Source organism: Rhinatrema bivittatum, chromosome 3 (assembly GCF_901001135.1).
Source record: "Rhinatrema bivittatum chromosome 3, aRhiBiv1.1, whole genome shotgun sequence".
Lineage (NCBI taxonomy): Eukaryota > Metazoa > Chordata > Amphibia > Gymnophiona > Rhinatrematidae > Rhinatrema > Rhinatrema bivittatum.
Genome location: NC_042617.1, coordinates 524125412 through 524145741, shown reverse-complemented (window position 1 = coordinate 524145741; position 20330 = coordinate 524125412). Strand labels below are relative to the sequence as shown.

Genomic DNA, 20330 nt, shown 5'->3' with positions numbered 1-20330 from the left:
TAAAAGTTTAAAATGTAAAAGTCTAAAAACTAATGCTCAAGAATATCTCTCTTCAACTTGGAAACCAATGATTAAAATTTGACAACCTGTGAAAATCAGGTTACAAATTAACGCTTAAAAAACCAAGCCAGAAATACACACACACACACAAAAAAAAAGAAAAAATAAGCGTGAAAAAGTATTGCTAAAAAAGTGGTGGTTCACGGCTGGTTTAAAGTGAGCTAATGTCATATATTATGAAGTTTTCCAAGTCTTGCTAACAAATGAGCATTAAATTTAATATTTTATCGGCTTTAGAGATATGATGTTTCTGTATTATTATATTTAGAACCACATTTCGTATTATAGCAGTTCAAAATTTTTTTTGGTATCAAATGAAGCCCAGCATGGAAAAATTCTGTCAAAGTTTCCAGATCTTTGACTTGGCATACTGAGCATGCCCTATACTATGTATCCACATGGCGTCTCTCTTCAGTCTCATAACATAGTTAGAAAGCAAAATAAAGGGAGAACCCAACTCTGCGGTGTGGAGGGCGGGTTTTGTTAAGACTAACATTCTGCTGTCCTTGGAGAACACCTGATATAGGTAAGTAACTCTGCTTTCTCCAAGGACAAGCAAGATAGTAGTCCTCACACAAGGGTGAATCCCTAGCTACAGGCTGCTTCCCCACATAAAAAAGGGACCAACAGACACAAACCAGGTACCAATGGGCACAACAACAGTGCTGTTGGTAGCAGAGGGGGAGACAGCCTGAATCCAAACAATGGATGGGAGCGTTGGATTCTACACCTCTGAAGGATTCTGAAGGACAGACTGGCCGAACATACTGATATATTGGCCATCCCTATCCAGACAATAGTGATATGCAATGTGTGGAGTAAACTCCACGGGAACTGCTTGCAAGTGGGCTTCGGACGTTGCCAAGGCTCTGACGGAATGAGCCTTGACACGACAGTCAAGATGCAGTCCCGCCTGGGTATAACAGAAGGAGATGCAATCTGCTAGCCAATTGGATAGTGTTTGTTTGGCAATGGCAACTCCCAACCTATTGCTATTAAAAGAAATGAAAAGTTGGGTGGATTCTCTATGGGCTTCTGTCTGCTCCAGACAGAATGCTAAGGCTTGCTTGCAGTCCAAACTGTGCAGTGCTCATTCACCTTGGTGAGAATGGGGCATGGGAAAGAAAGTTGGCAGGACAACAGACTGCTTAAGATGGAAATCTGTCAACACTTTAGGCAGGAACTTGGGGTATGTACGCAAGACCACCTTGTCATGAAAAAATTTAGTATAAGGTGGATAAGTCACTAAGGCCTGGAGATCGCTGACACTTTGCATTGGTGACCGCCACCAAAAATATGACTTTCCAGGTCAGGTACTTCAGGTACACAGTGATTCAAAAGGAGCTTTCATCAGCTGTGCTAGTCCCACGATGAGGTCACAAGACACAGTAGGAGGCCTTAGGGGAGGCTTCAATTGATGTAGGCGCCGCATAAAATGTACATTTTCAAGCCAGCCTCCGATAGGTGTAGAAGGTAATCAAGCAGTTTTTGTGTGGGGCAGGAGAACGGATCTAGGGCCTTCTGCTCACCCCACACAGAAACCTCCTCCACTTCAGTCCGCAGGACTCTCTAGTACAAGGCTTTCTAGAAGCTACCAGGACCCAAGACGCATCCTCTGAGAGATCGAGTAGTTGAAGATATAACCTCTCAACATCTAGGCTGAGCGCGACAGGGCCTGAAGGTTGGGATACCACAACCTCCCTCAATCCTACATGATGAGATTTGGGAAGTCCCCAGACTAATCGGTTTCTGGATGGATAACTCTCGAAGGAGTGGAAACCAGACCAGTTTCGACCAATGAGGGACTATGAGGATCATAGTCCCCTTGTCCTCGCGAAACTTCAAGAGAGTCTTCGCTAGCAAAAGAATTGGAGGATACGCATACAGAAGATTGATGGGCAAGTGATTCAGAGGTTGGTTTGCCGTCCGTCCCATACAGGGAGCAGAACAGTTACCTTCCTGTCCCAGGAGGACACGAACAGATCTATGTCTGGGCTCCCCCAGAAGTGAAAGATCCAATTCACTAACTCCTGGTTAAGGGACCATTAATGGAGTCAGAAGGCATGACTCAGTCTGTCTGCCACCATGTTCTCCATACCTGTCAGATACGTTGTCCTGTGGGGCAGGGACCATGACCAAAGCTAGTCCACTTCCTGACACAGGAGATGCAATCCCATACCTCCCTGCTTCCTGACATATCACATCATTACCTGGTTGTCGGTTTGAATCAGGACAACTTTGTTGGACAGCTGATTTCTGAAAGCTCATAGCGCGTACCTAAGCGCCTGGAGCTCCAGGAACTTGATCTGGAAATAGATTTCCTGAGCGGACCAAAGGCTCTTGGTGCAGAGCCCCTCTACATTAGCTCCCCATCCCAGGGTGGATGCATCTGTGGTTAGGGCAATTTGTGTAGGCGGACTTCAGAAAGAGATCCACTGTTCCAGATTGGAGTGTACCCGCCACCAAGACAGAGTGTCCCAGAGAGACAGGTTGACTTGGATGCAAGCCTGGAGGCTCTGCGTGGCTTGGTGCCACTGCAACTTCAGGGTCCATTGGGCTCTGCGCATGTGGAAACTTACCAAGGGAGTGACATGGATGGCTGCAGCCATGTGGCTGAACAATCTCAACACGTGCCGCGCTGACAACTTCTGGCTGCCCTGGATCTCTGTCACTATGGACACCAGTATGGCAGCCCATGAATGAGACAGAAAGGCTTTTGCCAGTTATAAAATCCAGTTGAGGTGACTGACTGAGATGGGACTTCAGGTAGTTAATGACGAACTCTAGTGACTCCAATGCCCAGATGGTCAAACTTATGGAACGAACCGCCACTGCCTGAGAGGTGCTCTTGCCCAATCAATTGTCCAGATAGGGGAACACATGCACTCCAAAGTCTGCGGAGGTGCACCTCCACCACAACCAAGCATTTTGTTTGAAATATGTTTATTGAAACTTCAGTATGACCTCTACATTTAAAGCAAAACTTGTACAATATGCAATGGCAAGGTCAAATCGGGACATAAATCAGAAACCAAAACAAGTATTTTCCCCTCTGTATTATATAACCTTTCCCTCCCTCCCTCAACACTCCAAAATAGAGATGATTGTGGCAGTGTTAAAGTGTCCTCAACGTACACAGCAATCAGTTCAACCAGAGTTTTGCAGGAGACTAAGTATGGAATTGAACATTTAAACACTGAACAACAGGTTGCCACACTTGCTGGTTTCGTGCCTGCAGCTTTTTTGTTTCTAACTTGGCTGACTTGTTCTCCAACAAAAAAAGATCCAGAAGAGATAGCTTTCATAGATACAGCGATGGGCCCGAAGACTGCAGCCAGTGTTGCAGAATTAAACCCAAGGCTACTAGGCATCCTTTAGTTAGCAGTATCAAAACTCCGTAGGCAGTACTTTGTCATTGTTGCAAAGCCCTAGCAAACAAAAAGCTGGTGACCAACAGGACATCAGCAACTGCAATTTACCAAAAAACATTTGTTTAGATTCCAAAAGATCTGAATTTCTGGACATTCCCATAAACAGTGCATAAGAGATGCAAGCGGGTGAGAACATACAACCAGGCATTTTGTGAAGACTCGTGCGGCCGACGCCAACCAAAAACGCCAACACTCTGTACTGGAAGTGCTGTTTCCCCCAGCACGAATCTGATGTGCTACCAGTCCCCAAAACAGGCATGGAGAGAAATTTGGGGGGACACCCAGTCGGTTTAACTGGTAACCCTGACAGATGATGGACAAAACCCACTGGTTCGTGAAGAACCGCAGCCTGGCATCTCAAGTACAAGCAAATACCTTATGCTCCCTTTCATCCAGTCAAAACTCATCCCGGGAGTTGACTAAGGTGCTGGCTGGGGCTTGGGAGCTCTCTGCTGTTGGGGGCGGCTGCGGGAGCTCACAGGCTGCTGATGGGAGCGAAGGGGTGGCGGATAGTACCTCTTATGGTGATAGAAAGACTTCCTCTGCCCCTGCCTCACTGACCTCCTGGATGAGGAGGATGGGTCCAGAGTGCCAGCGGAGAGCTGTTGGAGAGTGTCATGGTAGTCCCGTAACTGGGCCACCGTGTCCCTCACTATCTCCAAAAAGATTCTCTCTAGTACATGGCATGTCTGTGAGCCGTTCCTGAATCTCTGGACAAAGATCCGAGGCCCACAGCCATGACATTCTGTTGGTGCCGATTCCCACTGCAGAGGCCCTTACTGCTGTTTCAAAAACATCATAGGTTGCCTGGACCTCATGTTTTCTGCATTCCAGGCCCTTCTGCTCCAGCGACTAGAGGGAATCCTGCTGCTGCTGAGGCAGCTGCTCGGCTATCTTCTGCACCTTCTTCCAGAGGTCCCTCGAGTACTGGCTCATATAGAGCTGAGAAGGCAATGTGGGCAATAAGCATGGCCGCCTGAAATACTTTCCTCCCAAGAGCATGCAATGCCCTGTGGTCCTTTCTCGGGGATGCCGAGGAATGGGTCCGAGAGCGCTTGGCGCTCTAGATGGTAGATTCGACGACCACCGATTGTTGGAGAGCTGGCACTTATCGAATCCGGTAGCCTGCTGGACGAGTTAGACCCCATCCACCCTCCTGTTAGCGGGAAGTACTGTGAAGGGGTGTTCCCATATCCTCCACAGCAGTTCCTTAAGGATATCATGCACTCGGACTGCCACAATTTCCTTAGGAAGCTCCACAAACTGGAGGATCTCCAGCATCTTGTACCTGGCATCTTCCTCCGACAACAACTGAAATGAAGTGGCTTCAGCCATTACCCACACAAAAGCAGGGCAGGGATAACTCCACCGATGAGGACTTAGAGGAGACTGTTCTGAGGGGAGACCCTCCGAGCCCTCTGAGGAGGCCGCCATAAGAAAATTATTCCTTACCTGCTAATTTTTGTTAATGTAGTACCACGGGTTATATCACCATTCCAGCAGATGGAGACAGAAGAAAAACTTGTGAGGCGCTCGGAATTACCCATGAGCATCCTCTGGCGTCCCATCAGTATTAAGAATATCAAAGCAGAACAAAAAACTCAGAACTAACTGATGAATGGATCAAGCAAAAAACTCCCAACCAAATAGGGAACTATATACAAGTTGCCGTGAAGGCATATAGTTTCTGTAGCCGAAAAACTTGCAAATGCAAATCTCGAAGCCTTTGAGAAAAATTTTGCAATCTCAATATACCGCCAAAGAAACAGGCTAACAGTGCTGAGGAAAAGCAAGATATTGGACAGAAAAGAGCTATTGAAAAGTGTGGGTGGGCGTCTGGACTGATCCGTGGTACTACAGGAACGAAAATTAGCAGGTAAGAAATAATTTTCTTTTCCCTGTACATACCCGGATCAGTCCAGACCACGGGATGTACCAAAGCTTCCCTACATAGGGTGTACCCTCGATAGCCCTGCTCGAATGACCTGGTCGCCAAACTAACCCAACCCCGGAGGTCTTAGATTAAGACTATAATGACGCGCAAAGATATGTAGTGACTTCCATGTAGCCGCTCTGCAAATTTCTTGAGGAGATACCGACTGACTTTCCGCCCAAGAAGTCGCCTGGGAACGGAGCGAATGCGCTTTAATACCATCCGGAGGGGGCTTACCTGATCCAATATATGAGGCAACAATGGCTTCCTTGAACCAGTGAGCAATAGTAATCTTAGAGGCCTGTTGACCTTTCTTGGGGCCACTCCAGAGAACAAACAGATGGTCTGAAAGACGGAAATCGTTAGTGACCTCCAGGTAACGAAGGAGTGCTCGCTTAACATCGAGCCGCTGCAGTTCCCTGGCGTCCTCCTCTTGGAAGGCTGGAAGCTCCACCAACTGATTGAGATGAAACGAGAATACCACCTTTGGGAGGAAAGATGGCACTGTGGTCAGGGTGACACCGGATTCTGTGAAGTGCAGATAGGGTTTCCTACAAGACAAAGCTTGCAGTTCCGATATTCTGCGAGCTGAAGAAATGGACACGAGAAACACAGTCTTCAGAGTTAAATCCTTAAGCATAGAATGCTTCAGCGGCTCAAAAGGTTGACCACCCAAAGCCCGTAGTACCAAATTCAAATTCCACGAAGGACACAGGGCACAGACCGGAGGTCTCAGGTGTTTGACACCTTTCAAAAAGCAGACAATGTCCGGATGTGATGCTAGAGGTGTTCCATCCAAACACCCAGTGAGCGAACCAAGGGCCGCTACCTGAACCCAAAGAAAATTGTAAGCCAAACCCTTGCCGAGCCCACTCTGCAGGAAAGAGAGAATCTGAGCCACAGACGCACGACGAGAAGCAATTCCCCCAGAGACACACCAGGAATCAAAAACCTTCCATATCCATACTAAGAAATTGAGGTGGAAGTTTTCCTGGCCTGCAAAAGCGTGGAAATGACTTCCTCTGGATAGCCTCTTTTTCTCAGCCTTCTCCTCTCAAAAGCCAGGCCGCAAGACAGAAGTGATCTGCCTGGTCGAAAAATACGGGACCCTGACGAAGGAGTCGAGGAAGATGTCCCAGATGAATTGGACCGTCCACCGCTAGATTCACCAGATCTGCAAACCACGGCCTTCTTGGCCACTCTGGCTCCACCAGAATCACTGCTCCGCGGTGAACTTCTATTCTCCATAGAACCTTCCCCACCAGAGGCCATGGGGGAAACACGGAAAGCAGAACTTCGTGAGGCCAGGGCAGTACCAGAGCATCTACCCCTTCCGCCCTGTGTTCCCGTCTGCGACTGAAAAAGCAGGGTGCCTTCGCATTCCTTAGAGTGGCCATCAAGTTGAGGTGGGGGGATCCCCACCTCCCAACCAGAAGTGGCATTGCTTCTTCAGATAGTTCCCATTCTCCGGGATCCAACATCTGCCGGCTTAAGAAATCCACTTGAACACTGACTACTCCTGCTACGTGAGAAGCCACCAGATACATGAGGTGACGCTCTCCGCCCATATCATGAGCTTGTCCATCTCCCGAGAGACATATCGACTCTTCATTCCTCCTTGCCGATTGATGTATCCCACCGTGGTAGCATTGTCCGAGAGGATCCGCACCAAAGGGAGAAATTGTTTCAGGGAGAGACGGACTGTTCGGGTCTCTAGGCGATTGATTGGCTATTTCGCCTGCACCGATGACCAGTGGCCCTGTGCCGCCTGAGTTTGACACACCGCCCCCCAGCCGGAGAGACTGGTATCCGTGGTGACAACCACCCACTGGGGGACGTCCAAGTCTACACCGCTGAGCAACTGATCCAGACTGAGCCACCAGCCCAGGCTGTTCTTGACCGGATCCGGAAGTGGTATGGGAGCTTGGAACTCTTGAGACACCGGCTTCCAGCGAGAGAGCAATGCCCTCTGCAAAGGTCGCATATGCGCAAAAGCCCAGGGTACCAAATCTATGGTGGAGGCCATGGAGCCCAGTACTTGAAGATAATCCCATTTTTTTTTATTTTTTTTTTTTTTAGAAAATGCCATACTGGGTCAGACCAAGGGTCCATCAAGCCCAGCATCCTGTTTCCAACAGTGGCCAATCCAGGCCATAAGAACCTGGCAAGTACCCCAAAACTAAGTCTATTCCATGTTACCATTGCTAATGGCAGTGGCTATTCTCTAAGTGAACTTAATAGCAGGTAATGGACTTCTCCTCCAAGAACTTATCCATTCCTTTTTTAAACACAGCTATATTAACTGCACTAACCACATCCTCCGGCAACAAATTCCAGAGTCTAATTGTGCGTTGAGTAAAAAAGAACTTTCTCCAATTAGTTTTAAATGAGCCCCATGCTAACTTCATGGAGTGCCCCCTAGTCTTTCTACTATCTGAAAGAGTAAATAACTGATTCACATCTACCCGTTCTAGACCTCTCATGATTTTAAACACCTCTATCATATCCCCCCTCAGTCGTCTCTTCTCCAAGCTGAAAAGTCCTAACCTCTTTAGTCTTTCCTCATAGGGGAGCTGTTCCATTCCCCTTATCATTTTGGTAGCCCTTCTCTGTACCTTCTCCATCGCAATTATATTGTACACAGTATTCAAGGTGCGGTCTCACCATGGAGCGATACAGAGGCATTATGACATTTTCCGTTTTATTCACCATTCCCTTTCTAATAATTCCCAACATTGTTTGCTTTTTTGACTGCCGCAGCACACTGTACCGACGATTTCAATGTGTTATCCACTATGACACCTAGATTTCTTTCTTGGGTTGTAGCACCTAATATGGAACCCAACATTGTGTAATTATAGCATGGGTTATTTTTCCCTATATGCATCACCTTGCACTTATCCACATTAAATTTCATCTGCCATTTGGATGCCCAATTTTCCAGTCTCACAAGGTCTTCCTGCAATTTATCACAATCTGCTTGTGATTTAACTACTCTGAACAATTTTGTGTCATCTGCAAATTTGATTATCTCACTCGTCGTATTTCTTTCCAGATCATTTATAAATATATTGAAAAGTAAGGGTCCCAATACAGATCCCCATGCCGTGGGAAGTGTCAGACTCTGGAAACGTTAAAACTGTGAAATGAGATTGAACACCCGGTCTTGATGTAAGAAAACCTTGCCCACACTGGTGTTGAAAAGAGCTTCCAAGAAATTCAGTGTTTGCGACGGTGTAAGACTGCTCTTGGCAAAATTGACCACCCATCCAAGAGAGTTCAGAAGATGCAACACCTTGCCGACCGACTGCTTGCAAAGATCCTGGGACTTCGCCCGAATGAGCCAGTCGTTCAGGTAGGGATGAACTAGAACACCCTCCTTCCGTAGAGCCACTGCCACCACTACTATTACCTTGGTGAAAGTGCGGGAGTGGTTGCCAGACCAAAGGGCAGGGCCTGAAACTGGTAATGCTGACCCAGAATCTTGAACCGGATAAACCTCTGGATGGGAATATGGAGATAAGCCTCCGTAAGGTCTAAGGACGCCAGGAATTCCCTGCTGCGGACCGCCACTATCACTGAACGTAGAGTTTCCATCCGAAAATGCGGAACCTTTAGGGCCCAATTTACTGTCTTGAGATCCAATATGTGTCTGAAGGCATTGTCCTTTTTGGGAACCACGAAGTAGACGGAATAGTGGCCTTCGCCTTGCTCCTTCGGCGGTACTGGGAGAATGGCTCCAAGGTCGACTAGCCTGTTGAGCATCTGATGCACTATTAGCTGTTTCCGCAATGGTCCACAGGGGGAGAACAGGAATCTGTCCCTTAAAGGTCGAGCAAACTAACACATAACCATGCTTTAGAATATCCACGACACACTGATCCGACGTGATTTTGACCCACTCCTCGTAAAACAGGGAGAGTCGTCCCCCAACTCTGGACAGCAAGGAACGGGCCAGCGACCCTTCATTGGGTTGACTTGGAAGTGGATCCTTGTGGCAAGCCCCCTCGAGGGGATCTGAGGCCACGAAAGGAATGAGACCTGATAGAGGGAGGACGTTGAGAAACAGGTCTTGACTGCGAAAAACGCCATTGTCCTCTGAAACGAGCCCTAGAGGAATTGAATGTCTGAAAATTCCTAGGACGGTCTTCTGGAAGCTTGTGTACTTTATTCTCCCCAAGAGATTTCATAATCTGCTCCAAATCTTCTCCAAACAACAATTTACCCTTAAAGGGAAGAGAGCCCAGCTGCGCCTTGGAAGAAGAGTCTGCTGACCAGTTGCGGAGCCAAAGGAGACGTCTGGCCGAGACTGCAGACTCCATTGACCTGGCCAGGACCCTCAAGAAGTCATAAAGCGCATCCGCCGAATAAGCAAATCACCGCCACCAGGTGTTCTGCTTGCTGTGCTTCTCCAGGTGGCAACTCCTGGGTACCGAGCAACTGCTGTACCCATCTCAGACCTGCTCTTTGCAATAGGGAGCTGCAGACCACTGCTCTGACACCCAATGCTGACACCTCAAAGATCCTCTTGAGGTATACTTCCAGTTTTCGATCCTGCAAGTCGCGCAAAGCTGTCCCCCCTGTCACCAGGATGGTGGTCCTCTTAGTGACCGCCGACACCGAAGAGTCTACTTTTGGGACTTTAAGAAGCTCTAAGAATTCCTCCGGGAGATGATATAGCTTATCCATAGCTCGGCCTACTCAGAGGCTCGAGTCAGGAGAATCCCATTCCCTGGAGAGCAGCTGCAGCAGCATGGGATGAAAAGGAAACGTTTTTGCAGGAGGACGCAGTCCTGCTAAAACAGATCACCTTTTGACGCCCCCGTATTCGAGCCTGAGGGGTCCTGAAGCGCATCTATATCTAACTCAGAAAGTACATGGGAAATAAGCGGTTCAAGCTCATCCCTTTTAAAGAGCCGCAAGACTCTGGGATCATCCCCTCCATGTGCATGCTGGAGAAAACTCCATCCAGGTCTGCAGCACCATCCTGGTCCAGATCCGGGACGACCGGAGCTGGGTCTGGTAAGATGAGAATGGGAACTAGTCGAGCCCGAGTAGAACCTGAGGGAGCCCCCAAAACATCCCGGGCACTCTCCAATCTGGTTACCTTACGGGGGGGGGGGGGGGGGGAGGGCCCAGAAGGAACGCTGTCCTGTGGGCCAGGTAAGCATTATGCATTAATAAAATAAAATCAGCCAAAAAAGCTGGTGGGGGATGGGCCCCATCTAGGGGAACAAAAGAGCTAAGCCCTGGAGTTGTCCCCGAAGTTGAGGGGTCCCCGAAGTCAAAACGGGTGGAGGCCGAGCAAAATCGGCATCAGGGCTGCCCTGTGGATGCACTGACAGACGCATCTGCATTCAAAATGGCCGCCATTCCCGTGCTCGACGGGAACGGGGCTGACCCCCAGGAGGAAGACTGGCTGAAAAATGACTGCTCGATCTGCTGTCTGCCCTGGAAGAGCCCTCCCCACCAAGGAGGCATTTGGTGAAAATCCCCTCGCGGGAGAGCCGAGTCCCAGGCTCCCCACAGGCAGCACATCACGTCCCTCGCGGCATGGGGGAAGGGAAACAGCTGAGATGCTGACAAAAAACTGACCCCGAAAGTGCTCCTGGCAGCCGCCAAATGAAACTGAGCCAAAAAACTTATCTGTAGACAACCGCAACGGCCCGGCTCACTTTATTTATTTATTTTTTTAAATAGGGCCGAGGAATGGCACCTCTCAGCTCCCTGAACCCCAAGGAATGGTGCCTCTCAGGTCAGTCAGCTTTAGGGTAGGGGGAGCGGCTGGACCACCAGCTTACACCCCTAGGGCCAGGAACGAAGGAAAAAGCCTTAAAAGAAAACAAAACCTACCTTAGAAATAATACAAGCTTATTCTCAAGGAAACACATGCAAGCTGTAAGGCAGGCAAGCTGAAGAGCCTCCTATCAGTTTCCTGACAGACTAAAAAACAAACTTTTTTTTTTTAAACTTGATCCATTCAAAGAAAGCACTGTGAAAGGAAAGAGAAAAAATAAAAATTATTCTACAAACTTTCCTTAAATTTTTGAAAATTTAAGTGGGAACCGCAGGTTCAAACAGCCTTCATCTGCTGGAAACAGAATAATACTGATGGGACGCCGAGAGTGCTCATGGGTAATTCCAAGCGCCTCACAAGTTTTTCTTCTGTCTCCATCTGCTGGAATGGTGATATAACCCATGGTCTGGACTGATCCGGGTACGTACAAGAAAAGTATCATCCTCTCAGGGATCATAGGGACCCTCATCCTCACTGTAATCAACAAGGGATGGGGCCCTGGGTTCTCGGCCTTTGTCCAGAGGGGTAGTCACCAGCAAACCCAGTACAGGCCTCGGAAAAGCTGGATGGGGGGCAGCAGGCCAAGCACCTCTGCCGGCTTAGGTGGAACTTCCTCCTCGGAGTAACAATGACCACCGCTAGGCACAGATGGCCTCCCAGGAACTGATGCCAGCCGGGTCGGTAACACACCGATGAGCACATTGAGCCATTCCAGCAGCAGATCCAAAGCGGACAGAACTGGCGTCTATATGCCACAGGCCCAATGGCCTGCGTTGCCCTCTTCTCCACCTGCTGGACTCGTCACTCCAGCAACCCCTCGAAAGTTGCCGAAGCCAACACAGACTGGGAGGCAGGATGGGTGGCCAGATCTTCCTCAAATCCCAGAGGTGGATCAGTAACTGGCACCAGGACCGGTGGAGAGCATCATGGACCCCTGGGCATAGATGGAGGATGAGCGCTCCTCGCCACCAAATCACTTTGGGGGCATCATGGCATGAGCCAGTGCATCCCCGTCACCAGAACCATGCATCGAAGACGACCGGTGCTGATGCTTCCTCTGTTTCCCTCGGTGCTCAGCCCGGTCTTTCTCTGGTGCTGAGGCCGAAAATGAGGAACCTAACCTCCTTGGCCTGGAGGAGATAAGAGTGTGGCCAGTCTCTAGCACCCTATCCATCAGTGGCATCGACAGAACTGACGGTCCCTTGATGTCAATGGCATGGTGTCCATTTGTGCAGCTCCAAGGTCCATCGGTGCCGACATCGCTGATGCCAAAGTCAATGGCTCAACTTTCCCAACCCGAAAAATTTCTCTATCTTGTTGAGTTAGACATGACATCCCTTTGGGGTCATTTGGGTGCACTTGAGACAACCCCAGACATCATGCAATGCCCCCAGGCAGAGGACACAGATGATATGGGGGATCCGTGATAGACATGGCCCTCGGGCACCAAAGGCAACAACAAAAAATAGTTGTGGCCATGACTGAAACGAAAAAAAGAAGGATGCAAAATGACGATGGTGGCGGGCCATGACCAGCAGGCACTGAGACACCACTACTATAGCGGAGGTTAAAGCAAAAGAAAACTTACCCGAAACACTGAGAAACCTAGCTGAGGAGGTTATGGGAGGAACCAAGAGGGACTCGTTTTGATGGAACGCGAGAAATTCTGAAGAAAATAGGGGAAGAGAGAGTTTTCCACAAGTTTTAATGAAAAAGCAAAGAGCTCACTCACACCGCAATGCAAAAGCTCTGCAGAAAAAAACAGACTGAAGAGGGACCCCATGTGGACATGTGGTATAGGGCATGCTGGGCATGCTCAGTATGCCAAGTCAAAGTTCTGGAAGCTTTTACAGAAGTTTTCCGTGCCGGGATCCATCTGATGATGTCACTCATGTGTGAGGACTAACATCCTGATTGTCCTTGGAGAAAAATAAACACGTTTACACACATATTTAAATTCACAAAAAGCACTAGAACAAATAAAAAGGACAAAAACAATTAAAAAATAAAATCAAGTATAATACATCAAAAATATATCTGTACGATCAACATTCAGATATTATTGAAAGCAGCTTTGCTTTAATGTTCTAGAGGAATCCACTTTCCATTTCCTGCCACTGACACAGAAAGTGAGAAGACAAATTACATCAGTTCTGAGCTTAAATTTATCCTGCAATCATAAGTAACTAAGTAAGAGCCAAATTGATGATAATTACTTGTATTTTCAACTTGATAAGGCAAGAACTGCATTACTATTGCTGCACTGAGCACAGTTAAATTACATCTTTTCTCTTTTCTTAGGCTGGCGCAATTTTCCTCTTCCCTGGTTTCTTTTGCTCATTTCTGCAAACAAAAAGCTGAACTCCAGCTGCCCAAGGCCAGAATAGCTTAACAATCCCTGGCTTTATCAGCTGCAAACAGCCAGCCAGTGTCAAGACTGAAGAAGGAATAAAAATCAGCAGCATGCCATTACCTAAGAGCGCCACTGAAGAGACAGGCAACAAACAAGCCAGGCAACCCGGGCAAGTCCTTCAGAATGTCCATCACAAAATAGAGAACCATCTGAAATCGTAAACAAGAGAACAGACAGTTAAAGAGCACAGCAAATAATACAACATGATGCTCTCCCTGTGGTTCAGGGGCAGTGTTGTGCACTTCCATGTGATGTACTTGGGTTTGATCCATCAGGTTGGCCGGGGATGCTGTAACAACAGCATACGCAACCCCAGGGTGATGAAGGACGTTACAGGGATCATATTACAGTGATACAAAATGCCAGACCCTGGATGCACACATACTGGATTCTGGAAGGGTCCAGAGTCTATGAATATTTTTGCAAAGGCTGGGCTACATGACAGCCAGGGTTAAAATGGTGAAAAGTCCCAGGCAGCAGCAAATGAAAGCCATTTATATCATAGCTTCAGTAAGAGCCAGCTGTGATTCAGATGGAAGCATAAAGGAACAGGAAGAAAATGCTGACTCAAATAATTAAAAGAAAGACAAGACACCATCTACTTCCAGACAACACCCAGCACCAAATAAAGCAGGGATAGCCAGCTCAGATCTCAAGAACCACAAACAGGCCTGATTTTTAGGATATCTATAAATGAATATGCATGAGATATTTGCATATATGAGACAGTGCATGAAGATCATCTATATTTATTGTGGATATTCTGAAAAGCAGACCTGTTTGTGGCTCGAGGACCAGAGCTGGCCACCCCTGAAATACAGCAAGTTGTAATATCTAGCACGTTATCTACTTTCAGGAGTCATTCAGCACACTATTTCCTTCCAGACAGCACCCAGGAACCCAACGTGATATATATGTATTTCATATACCACTAATATTCCAAATGAAATACAACATGCTTATATAGACAGACAAGTTTGATGGGTAAATCCATGTTGTCTGTGTCCTAAGGGAAATCCTGTCTCACAAATCTACATTTTTTTGAAGGGGTGAATAAACATGTGGACAAAGATGGATTTTCAGAAGGCATTTCGACAAAGTCCTGCAGGAGAAGCTTCTAAGAAAAGTAAAAAGTCATGGGATAGGAGGTGATGTCCTTTTGTGGATTGCAAGCTGCTTAAGACATCAAACAAACAGAGTATGATTAAATGGTCAGTTTTCAAGTGGAAAAAGATAAAGAGTGGAGTGCTTCAGGGATCTGTACTTGGACTGGTGCTTTTTAATATATTTATAAATGATCTGGAAAGGAAAATTAGTTTCTTACCTGATAATTTTCGTTCCTGTAGTACCACAGATCAGTCCAAACTCCTGGGTTTTGCGCGCCCCCCCCCCCAGCAGATGGAGACAGAGCAGTTTTCAAAACAAAACTCCACCTATATATAGGATGGTGCCACCTACAGTCCCGGCAGTATTCCTCTGTCTCCAGAAGATGGTGGGGGTGCGAAACCTACAGTCTGGGCTGTGTGATTAGTTACTCTTCTGGTTGTTAGTTAGAAATAGGGGAGTTTGTTGGTTTTTTGTTCCTTAATTCAACTTTAGTTTAGAAAAAAAGCAGCAGAGTGGTCTTAGCTTCCCAGAGGGTTGTGAGGTTCTGAGAGGACCATCCCCCGACTGGTCTGAGGCAGCTGCTTCACAGTGTCGAGGGCCCTACTTCAACTAATTGGCAGCTTTGGGTGCTCTTTAGGAGCTGAGACAGGGAGTGAGAGGGAGAGAGCAGGCGCAAAACGAAACTAAAAACTTTTTTTTTTTTTAAACTTGTCTGGCAGTGGTCCAAGGTGCTGATCCCGTAGTGTCCCTGTTTTTCGAGGAATGGGCCAAGGTAACGACGGACCCGTGGGTGCTTACCATGATAAGACAAGGCTATGCTTTAGATTTTGCACGGGGTCCTCGGGATTGATTTCTCATCTCTCCCTGTGGGTAAGAAACCAAGCGAAGAGCAGTGCAGGACACCTTGCAGCGACTTCTGCAATTAGGGGCCATTGTCCCAGTTCCTCCGGAGGCAAGAAGGCAAGGTCGTTACTCCATTTGCTTCATAGTGTCAAAAGAAAGAGGGATCCTTTCGACCCATTCTAGATCTGAAAAGAGTAAACAGATGTCTTCGAGTGCCATGTTTTCACATGGAGACGCTCCGGTCAGTCATTGCTCGGTGCGCAAGGGAGTTTCTGGCGTCCCTAGACCACACGGAAGCGAATCTTCATATAGGCATTCATCCAGACCACCAGAGGTTTCTTCGGTTTTTGGTACTGGGTCAGCATTTTCAGTTTCGAGCTCTGCCCTTCGGTCTTGCCACAGCACCCAGGACATTCACCAAGGTAATGGTGGTGGTGGCGGCAGCCCATCTCCGCAGGGAGGAGCTTCTGGTGCATCCTTACTTGGACGACTGGCTGATTCGAGCGAAATCGGAAGCGCTTGCCCGGGAGGCGATTCAGAGAGTACTCCATCTCCTGCAGTCACTGGGCTGGGTGGTCAATCTCGCCCAGAGCTGACTGGTGCCCACTCAGTCCTTGGAGTATTTGGGTGATCTATTCGACACTCAGCAGGGCAGAGTATTTCTTACCACAGAACGCATCTGCAAGCTGCAAGGCCAAGTAAGAGGCCTATTGCTCAAGCACCCACCCAGAGTCTGAGATTATTTACAGGTTCTCGGTTCGATGACGTCCACATTAGAGCTAGTACCCTGGGCCTTTGTTCATATGAGGCCTTTACAGTACACATTGTTTTCCCGATGGAATCCAGTCTCCGAACGTTTTCATCTACCTCTTCCGCTTATGGATGCAACACGGTCCAGTCTCGATTGGTGATAGATAGCGGACAATTTATCCTGAGGAGTCCCCCTAGAGCAGAGCTTTCCAAACTGTGTGTCGCGACACATTAGTGTGTCGCCTGCAGTGGAAAGGTGTGTCGCCTGGTCCACATAGCAGCAGGGCCAGCGGAAGCAGGGAACTACAGCAGAAGATCGGCAGGGCCGTGGTGGAGCTTACCTCACCACGGCCCGAAGAAAAGGGTCACTTTCACTCCTCCTCCTTCCTGCCTGCGCAGCCCCGGAAGAAAAACGTTGCCAGAGCCATGTGGGCAGGAAGGAGGAGAAGCATCTACCATGTACAGAAGAAGCAGGGCCTCTGCGGATCCCACATCACAGCGGTTCGAGAAGAGTAAGAAACCCGGTCGAAGAAGAGGAAACCCGGTAGCAGGGCCGCTGCGGATCCCATGTCGCAGTGGCTCGAGAAGAGGAGGAAACCCGGTAGCAGGGCCACTACGGATCCCACATCGCAGTGGCTCGAGAAGAGGAAAAAACCCGGTAGCAGGGCCGCTGTGAGAATGAGAACCTGATTGTGTGTTTGAGGGAAAAAGACAGAGAGAAAAGAAACAGAAAACAAAAAGACCCTGTAAAAGGAAATGGCAAAAAAACAAGAAAGGGAAGGTGGAAAAAAAAAGCCTGTGACCAACTGATTAGAAAACTAAGATCAGATAGCAAAGGTAAAAAAAAGTGTTTGTTTTATTTATTTTATTTTTTTTAGTGATTGGCATATGTTATGTTTGGGAATGTGCAAGGAATCTGCCTGGGGTGTGTATATGTGTGAATGTATGGGGTGTCTTCCTGGGGTCTGTCTGTGTGAGAATAGGTGCCTGCCTGTGTATGGTGTATGTGATTGTGAAAATGAATTGGTGTGTGTGTGTATGTGATTGTGAAAATGAATTGGTGTGCGTGTGTGTGAGTGTGAGAGAGTGAGAGAATAAAGGTGTGCATGCCTGGGGGGTGGGGAGGGAGCGGTGTGAGAATGAATGGGAGCTGCCTGGGGGTCAATGTGGGTGTAACATTATGTAATCCACAAAACTTTATGTATATATTTAAGGAAACATACATAAATTGTCGAAATACGTTTTGTTTGTTTAACCTTTAACCTCTGGTTTGCTAGTAGACTGAACTACTGTGCCGTGAAATTGTTTGTCTAAAAAGTGTGTCACCAACATGAAATTTTGGAAAGCTCTGCCCTAGAGGTACCCGACTGGACAGTGGTCACCACAGATGCCAGCCTCTCCGGTTGGGGAGCGGTATGCCGGGGGAAGTCGGTACAGGGTTTATGGTCTCCTGATGAATCACGGTGGTTGATCAGTCATCTGGAGACAAGAGCGGTGTGGTTAGCGTTACAAGCATTCCGTCCTCTCCTCCAAGGGAGGTTGGTCAGAGTTCTCTCGGACAATGCAACCATAGTATTTATTTATTTTATTTATTTATTTAAATGCTTTTAAAATATACCGACATTCATAGGACATATCATGCCGGTTCACAATCAACATTGTAAAGGAGGAAGAGGAAATTACAAATAACAGGGAGGGGGGAGGTGGAGCAGTGAAGGAAAAAGGAGAGGATGGGGGTCAGGTGACAGTAAGCGCAGAAGTTGCGGGAAGGAGAAAGGTAGTGAAGTGCTAGTGCATCAGTCGTCAAGGAGGAACCAGAAGTCAGCCAGTGGCAGTCAAAGCATGTCAGTTGATCAGCTGGGCAGAACAGCACTTAGTCAGCATAGCGGCGTCTCACATTGCCGGTGTGGACAACGTGCAGGCAGACTTTCTCAGCTGAAATCGCCTAGATCCCGGGGAATGGGAGTTAGTGGACACGGCTTTTCAACTCATATGCAACACGTGGGGGCATGCCCAGCATAGATCTCATGGCGTCGTTTCAGAATGCCAAGGCCCTGCATTTCCACGGTCGTCGCAGAGAGACAGGAGCAGAGGGCGTGGATGCCCTAGTCCTGCCTTGGCCCACCGTACTTCTTTCCACCTTGGCTATTGATCGGCAAAGTGCTCAGGTGAATAGAGATCCATTCAGCGGAGGTCATCCTGGTAGCCCTAGAATGTCTGAGGCGTTCATGGTTTGCGGACCTCCTCAATCTAGCGGTGACGGGACCGCTGCGGTTTCCAGACCTTCCAGACCTGCTGCATCAAGGACCCGTTTGTTTGGAAGAAGTCGATTGCTTCTGTCTAGCGGCATGGCTTTTGAAAGGCGACGGTTAAGTCGCAAAGGCTATTCTCCGGCCACAGTGGCTACGCTCCTGCGATCGCGGAAGACATCCACCAACCTCTAGGCATCATAGTGGATAATGCATTGAAATAGCTCAGTGTGCTGTGATGATCAAAAAAGCAAACACAATGTTAGAAATTATTAGGAAGAGAATGGCAAATAAAAACGGAGGATGTCATAATGCCTCTGTATCGCTCCATGGTGAAACCACACCTTGAATACTGTGTACAATTCTGGTCACCACATCTCAAAAAGGATATAGCTGCACTGGAGAAAGTGCACAGAAGGGCAACCAGAATGATAAGGGGCATGGAACGGCTGCCCTATGAAGAAAGGCTAAAGAGGTTAGGGCTGTTCAGTTTGGAAAAGAGATAACTAAGGGGGATACGATAGAGATCTACAAAATCATGAAGGACTTGAACAAGTTAATGTAAATCTGTTATTTACTCGCTCAGATAATAGAAGGCCCAGGGGGCACTCCATGAAGTTAGCACGTAGTTCATTTAAAACAAATCGAAGAAAATTCTCTCACTCAGAGCATAGTTAAGCTCTGGAATTCATTGCCAGAGGATGTGGTTACAGCAGTTAGTTTAACTGGGTTTAAAGACGGTTTGGGTAAGCTCCTAGAGGAAAAATCCATAAACTGCTATTATGATAATTAATAAGCAATATTACCTTGTGATTTATCTAATGTTTGGGTACTTGCCAGGTACTTGTGACTTGGATTGACCAATGTTGGAAACAGGATACTGGGCTTGATAGACCCTTGGTCTGACCCAGTATGGCTTATCTTATTTCTTATTGTTTCCAGTTCATATCCAGTATAAAACAGAGTCCGTTTAACTTATATGTATACATTGTCAGCATCTCTATTTTTTACATCACTCCATCCCAAAGCCTGGGGCTAGTTACTTGTACTATTACAGGTCATATTTGATAAACACAGATTGCTCTCCCTGAGGTTGTCACTCACCTGATCTGAGGAGGAGAGTTTTTGCAGATCTGTGGCTTCATTCTCCTTGTAGTACGCAAACATCACCAGACCCATTAAACAGCCAAGAGCCAGCACAATCTGTTGACAGGGGAAGACAGCGTAGCACGAGCTGCAGGAGAAGCAGGAGATTAATCAGAACTGCAGAGTTAGAAATGCTTCCTGTAGAACAAACCATGCACCCAGCTCACCAAGTGCTGCTAGGCTCAGATTCTTAAGAGGCCATACATCAAAAGAGAACAAGGTGGTGGTAATAGGATATGCTCTCCAGAAAGCACAAATGGTATTCCAATACAGAAACAACAGGAGTCAGCGCTATCTGCTATAATATACATATAGAAACATAGAAATGAAACATAGAAATGATGGCAGAAAAAAAACAAACGGCCCATCCAGTCTGCCCAGCAAGCTTCCACACTTATTTTCCCATAATTATCTGTTTCATCAACACCAAGTTCAGGGCCCTTGTTGTAACTATTTGATTCAAATTTCCTGCCATCCCCTGTCATTGATGCTGAGAGTAATGTTGGAGTTGCATCAAAGGTGAGCATAAGACTTAATGGTTAAGGGTAGTAACCGCCGCATCAAGCAAGTTTCCCCGATGCTTGTTTACCCAGACTGCAAA

At 47.5% G+C, this 20330-nt stretch overlaps 1 protein-coding gene across 8 annotated transcripts in view; it reads right to left on the bottom strand.

The window, feature by feature from the left end:
• The window catches only part of SLC5A6 (solute carrier family 5 member 6), a 377063-nt gene that overhangs the window by 247220 nt on the left and 109513 nt on the right, over positions 1-20330 (bottom strand). For all 8 annotated transcript variants that reach the window (XM_029596258.1, XM_029596266.1, XM_029596264.1 and 5 more), the window contains exons 8-9: positions 19688-19817; positions 13695-13783 (exon numbers count right to left, since the gene is read on the bottom strand). In XM_029596258.1, coding sequence (XP_029452118.1) covers positions 13695-13783; positions 19688-19817 — 219 coding nt within the window. The remainder of the gene's footprint in view (positions 1-13694; positions 13784-19687; positions 19818-20330) is intronic.